A 6,296-nucleotide genomic window follows, 5' to 3' on the forward strand; every position below is an offset into this window, starting at 1 on the left:
GAGAAATACAAATACAAATACAAAGTTTCTTATCACTGTAACATGCTCGGACGGTAATTCTCCTGTCACTTGGCTTAGTGTCCGGACGACACCGGCAGCACCTGATGGGGGGGAGGGAGGGGAGGGGAGGGGAGGGGGGGGGAGTGGGCGGACGGGGAGATGGACGGAAAAACCGATTGATTTATCGATCATCAACCAATCAATTGATTGGTGGAATGGATTTTACTGATTGAGTTTGTATGTATTGATTGAATGGATTGATAGATTGAGTAATCCTGATTGATTGATTGATTGATTGGATTGACTGATTGATTTATCGATTGATTGAATTGAATGATACTGAATGATTTATCGATTGATTTATCGACTGAATGGATTGACTGGTTGATTTTTCGATGGATTGAATGATACTGAATGATTTGTCGATTGATGTATCTACTGAATGGGTTGACGTATTGATTTATCGATTGATTGAATTGAACGATACTGAATGATTTATTGATTAATTTGCTGATTTGATTTTTTGATTGATTCATCTATTCATTGATTTTTTTCCCTCTCTTTCCACACAGGCTGGCTTCCCAGCGATACGGGCCGTCACCGACAACAACAACACCAACAACAACAACACCTCCTTCAACCTGTACCAACCAGCATTCAACTTAGAAGACCTCCCTCCCCTCGCCATACCCCGCCACGTCCTTACCCCCCCCCCCCCCCCCCCTCCTCCTCCTCCTCCTCCCAAGTCTTCACCCTCCCTCCGCTCCAAATGGCGGCGCTGGTGGCGGCCCAGAGAAGCAAGTGGCTGGGTTCCCATTCCTACCAGCCCCCTCTCCAGAGGCCCCTGGAGGCCCCCAGCTGCCAGAAGCTCGTGCAAGGCGACGCGGCCGAGCAGCGGCGGGGCAAAGCCTTTATGGCCGCTCACCAGCGCGTGGAGAAGCCCGCCTCGGCCTACATCCTGGAGACGCAGAACTGCAGCAGGTTCATCGAAGAGAGGGGCTACGTGATGGCGGCAACGGCAGAGGAGGTGGCTTTCCCGATCGCCTACAGCATCATGATGTACACCGGGGTGGAGCAGGCGGAGAGGTTGCTGAGGGCTGTGTACCGACCCCACAACTACCACTGCATCCACGTCGACCTCAAGGCGCCCGAGGAGCTTATGAGGTCCATGCGAGGTATCGCCGGCTGCCTGCCCAACGTGTTCGTGGCGTCCAGGCTGACAAAGGTGTGTGTGTTTGTTAGTGGTGATGGTGGTGGTTTGTGGAGAAGGTGGGAGCGGGGGGGGGGGGTTCTTCTGTGTGTGGTGGTGGTGGTGGTGAGGTTTGTGGGGTTGTTGGAGAGGTGTGACTGTTATTTGATGTTGTTGCTTTGGTGTTTTTGCTTGGGTGTGGTGGTGGTGTGCTACCCTACAAACCCTGCTTACGACGCTGTATTCAACAACCCTTTCGACAAGAAATTTAAAGACAACCCAAACTGCATCCCTCCTCTTGGACTCCGCATTCAGCCGCACTTAAGAAAATGCCGATCTGGATGTCGGTGGCATCTCAGATTTCTCCAAGTTCCCCGACAGCCCTCCGTGGACCTTTAGAACATCTGAGGTCCGATTCGATCTGACCTCGTACCGTAAAGACTCCACCAGTTCTCTGGCATACAGAACTTACTTTTCGGAACTCTGCCACAAATTCCCCACTTTTCAAAGAATCTTTACTGACGGTTCCAAGTCAGAGGACGGAGTCGCTGCATCTGCGTTCTGTCCCGCCTTTCCTGACCGGCCCTCAACGGAACACATCCGTGTACACTGCGGAACTGACCGCACTGGTTCTGGCGGTAAAAATGGTTCTCTCTTCGAAACAAAAGAGATTCATGATCTTTTCCGACTCCATGTCAGCCCTGGAGGCGATCGCCTGCAGGAATCTCACTCATCCCAAACTGCTGGAATTCTTTGAAGCTTTTACTCTCGCAACGAAGAAAGGATACGAAGTTGTGTTGGCCTGGGTTCCCGGACATGTTGGCATTCGTGGTAACGAAAGGGCGGACCTGCTGGCCAGGAACGCTGTAAAGAAAGAATTATCCAGATCCTTTGTACCATACACAGACATGAAGCGGAAGGTGAACACTTATGTTAAGGATCTTTGGCAAGAGGAGTGGAACACCCAGACGGACAACAAGCTCTTCCAGATCCGTTCAGACCTAAAAGAGACCCTCCCTTCGGGGGTGAAGAACAGACAGGAGGAGTCTGTGCTGTGCAGACTGCGTGCGGGGCACACTTTTTTTTTTTTTTACTCATTCTTACTTGTTGAAGGGGGAAGAGGCCCCTCGATGTATTCCCTGTGATGAACCTCTCACCGTGAAACACGTGCTCCTTGACTGTTGGGATCTGCATGACGTTAGACACAGACATTACACGGCGGTTTCTTTGAAGACCTTGTTTCGTGATGTCCCTCCATGGGCGCTGATGGACTTCTTAAAAGAAGTGAACGTTTTTAACCAGATTTGAAGGTTTTAAACTATGGATTTTTTTAAAACTTTGGAGTGGAAAGTTTGAAGTGGTGACTCGTTTTAATTATTTGTTGTTGTTTTTTTTATCCTTGTAGTAGTTATTAACGCGGCGATAGCCTTGAGATGGCCTTAGTGGTCGGCGAGGCTCTAAGCACCATAATTTCATTTCATTTCATTTGGTGTGCTACCCACAGTTCTAAATGAATCCATCAGTCAATAGCTCCATCAAACGATCGATGGATTCCATTGCTACCCACAGTTCTAAAATAAATCCACCAGTCAATAGCTCCATCAAACGATCAATGAATTCCATTGCTACCCACAGTTCTAAAATAAATCCATCAGTCAATAGCTCCATCAAACGATCGATGAATTCCATTGCTACCCACAGTTCTAAAATAAATCCATCAGTCAATAGCTCCATCAAACGATCGATGAATTCCATTGCTACCCACAGTTCTAAAATAAATCCATCAGTCAACAGCTCCATCAAACGATCAATGAATTCCATTGCTACCCACAGTTCTAAAATAAATCCATCAGTCAACAGCTCCATCAAACGATCGATGGATTCCATTGCTACCCACAGTTCTAAAATAAATCCACCAGTCAATAGCTCCATCAAACGATCGATGAATTCCACTGCTACCCACAGTTTTAAAATAAATCCATCAGTCAATAGCTCCATCAAACGATCGATGGATTCCATTGCTACCCACAGTTCTAAAATAAATCTATCAGTCAATAGCTCCATCAAACGATCGATGAATTCCATTGCTACCCACAGTTCTAAAATAAATCCATCAGTCAATAGCTCCATCAAACGATTGATGGAATCCATTGCTACCCACAGTTCTAAAATAAATCCATCAGTCAATAGCTCCATCAAACGATCGATGAATTCCATTGCTACCCACAGTTCTAAAATAAATCCACCAGTCAATAGCTCCATCAAACGATCGATGAATTCCACTGCTACCCACAGTTTTAAAATAAATCCATCAGTCAATAGCTCCATCAAACGATCGATGGATTCCATTGCTACCCACAGTTCTAAAATAAATCCACCAGTCAATAGCTCCATCAAACGATCGATGAATTCCATTGCTACCCACAGTTCTAAAATAAATCCACTAGTCAATAGCTCCATCAAACGATCGATGGATTCCATTGCTACCCACAGTTCTAAAATAAATCCACCAGTCAATAGCTCCATCAAACGATCGATGAATTCCATTGCTACCCACAGTTCTAAAATAAATCCATCAGTCAATAGCTCCATCAAACGATCGATGAATTCCACTGCTACCCACAGTTTTAAAATAAATCCATCAGTCAATAGCTCCATCAAAGGATCGATGAATTCCATTGCTACCCACAGTTCTAAAATAAATCTATCAGTCAATAGCTCCATCAAACGATTGATGAATTCCATTGCTACCCACAGTTCTAAAATAAATCCATCAGTCAATAGCTCCATCAAACGATTGATGGAATCCATTGCTACCCACAGTTCAAAAATAAATCCATCAGTCAATAGCTCCATCAAACGATCAGTGGATCCCATTGCTACCCACAGTTCTAAAATAAATCCATCAGTCAATAGCTCCATCAAACGATCGATGAATTCCATTGCTACCCACAGTTCTAAAATAAATCCATCAGTCAACAGCTCCATCAAACGATCGATGGATTCCATTGCTACCCACAGTTCTAAAATAAATCCACCAGTCAATAGCTCCATCAAACGATCGATGAATTCCACTGCTACCCACAGTTCTAAAATAAATCCATCAGTCAATAGCTCCATCAAACGATCGATGAATTCCATTGCTACCCACAGTTCTAAAATAAATCCATCAGTCAATAGTTCCATCAAACGATCGATGAATTCCATTGCTACCCACAGTTCTAAAATAAATCCATCAGTCAATAGCTCCATCAAACGATCGATGAATTCCATTGCTACCCACAGTTCTAAAATAAATCCATCAGTCAATAGCTCCATCAAACGATCGATGAATTCCATTGCTACCCACAGTTCTAAAATAAATCCATCAGTCAATAGCTCCATCAAACGATCGATGAATTCCATTGCTACCCACAGTTCTAAAATAAATCCATCAGTCAATAGCTCCATCAAACGATCGATGAATTCCACTGCTACCCACAGTTTTAAAATAAATCCATCAGTCAATAGCTCCATCAAAGGATCGATGAATTCCATTGCTACCCACAGTTCTAAAATAAATCTATCAGTCAATAGCTCCATCAAACGATCGATGGATTCCATTGCTACCCACAGTTCTAAAATAAATCCATCAGTCAATAGCTCCATCAAACGATTGATGGAATCCATTGCTACCCACAGTTCAAAAATAAATCCATCAGTCAATAGCTCCATCAAACGATCGATGGATTCCATTGCTACCCACAGTTCTAAATGAATCCATCAGTCAATAGCTCCATCAAACGATCGATGAATTCCATTGCTACCCACAGTTCTAAAATAAATCCACCAGTCAATAGCTCCATCAAACGATCGATGAATTCCATTGCTACCCACAGTTCTAAAATAAATCCATCAGTCAATAGGCCCATCAAACGATCGATGGATTCCATTGCTACCCACAATTAAATAAATCCACCAATCAATCAATCAGTGGATTCCATGGCTCCCCACACTTACCAATAAATTCTCCAAACAACCAATCAGTCAATCAATCAATCAATTAATGAAATGACATAAGGGTTCACTTGCTCCCAAACAATTGTCTCTAAATCCACCAATCACCCCACGGCAGTTGTCAATGAACCCACCCACCAATCAGTCAGTCAGTCCATCCATCAATCAATCCACCCACTCACAGGTGCACTGGGGATCATGGAGCGTTATTGATGCACACATCTACTGCATGGAGGACCTGTGGAAGGCGTCCAAGAGCTGGAAGTACTACATCAACTTGACGGGCCACGAGTTCCCCCTCAAGACCAACCTGCAGCTTGTGCGCATCCTGACGGCGCTCAACGGCTCCAACATGGTGGACGCTTCCTCTGAGGAGTAAGTGTGTGTGTGTGTGTGTGTGTGGGTGGGTGGGTGGGTGGGTGTGGGTGTGTGTGTTGTCTTCAGTTTAACGTCTTTCCACTTGAAGTGATATTAGACGGGGGGGAAAAAACCGTGGGGGTAGGGGCTGTGAGAGGGGGAGGGGTAAAAGTGTGTGTATGTGTGGAGGGTGAATAGGGAGAGACAACGCTAGAAAAAAATGGAAACGTTATAAACGCCAACATCAAACAACTATAACAAATGTCCTATAGGACTACGCAGCAAACCTTCTGCAGCAACAAATAACATATTGGAATTGTTAATAACACATTCAAAAGAACTTTTGGTGAAGTCTGGCAAAAAATATTTTAGATTCTGACATTCGAATATGATATGGTTGCTAGATATATGTTCTCCACATATGCATCTGACATCTTTGCTGAACTTAGTTATAAAAGCGTTCAGTTTTATCCTGTTTGATAATGTATGAATCTGCCTTAATCTTATTGAATTACTGTATGTATTTGACTGATTGATAGTTCCCGGTTGTTGAACATTAATTACACTATGGTTTAAAGCTTTGCCGTTTTCCTTGTATAATTCTCTGACTTTATTCCACGATGTTTTTTCTAGTATTCGATAACCCTCTTGTACAGACAGAGGTTCCCTGTTCGTTTTTTGCACCTTTTCTTTTGTGTGTGTGTGTGTTTGTGTGTGTGTGTGTGTGTGTATGTGTGTGTGAGAGAGAGAGAGA

General features: G+C 44.1%; 1 protein-coding gene across 1 annotated transcript in view; it reads left to right on the top strand.

The window, feature by feature from the left end:
* Positions 1-746: 746 nt before the first annotated feature.
* LOC143288187 (beta-1,3-galactosyl-O-glycosyl-glycoprotein beta-1,6-N-acetylglucosaminyltransferase-like) overlaps positions 747-6,296 on the top strand; it is an 8,475-nt gene continuing 2,925 nt past the window's right edge. The window contains exons 1-2 of the mRNA XM_076596503.1: positions 747-1,225; positions 5,370-5,560. Coding sequence (XP_076452618.1) covers positions 770-1,225; positions 5,370-5,560 — 647 coding nt within the window. The 5' untranslated portion in view covers positions 747-769. The remainder of the gene's footprint in view (positions 1,226-5,369; positions 5,561-6,296) is intronic.

Source organism: Babylonia areolata, chromosome 12 (genome assembly GCF_041734735.1).
Source record: "Babylonia areolata isolate BAREFJ2019XMU chromosome 12, ASM4173473v1, whole genome shotgun sequence".
In the NCBI taxonomy this organism is placed as follows: Eukaryota; Metazoa; Mollusca; class Gastropoda; order Neogastropoda; family Buccinidae; genus Babylonia; species Babylonia areolata.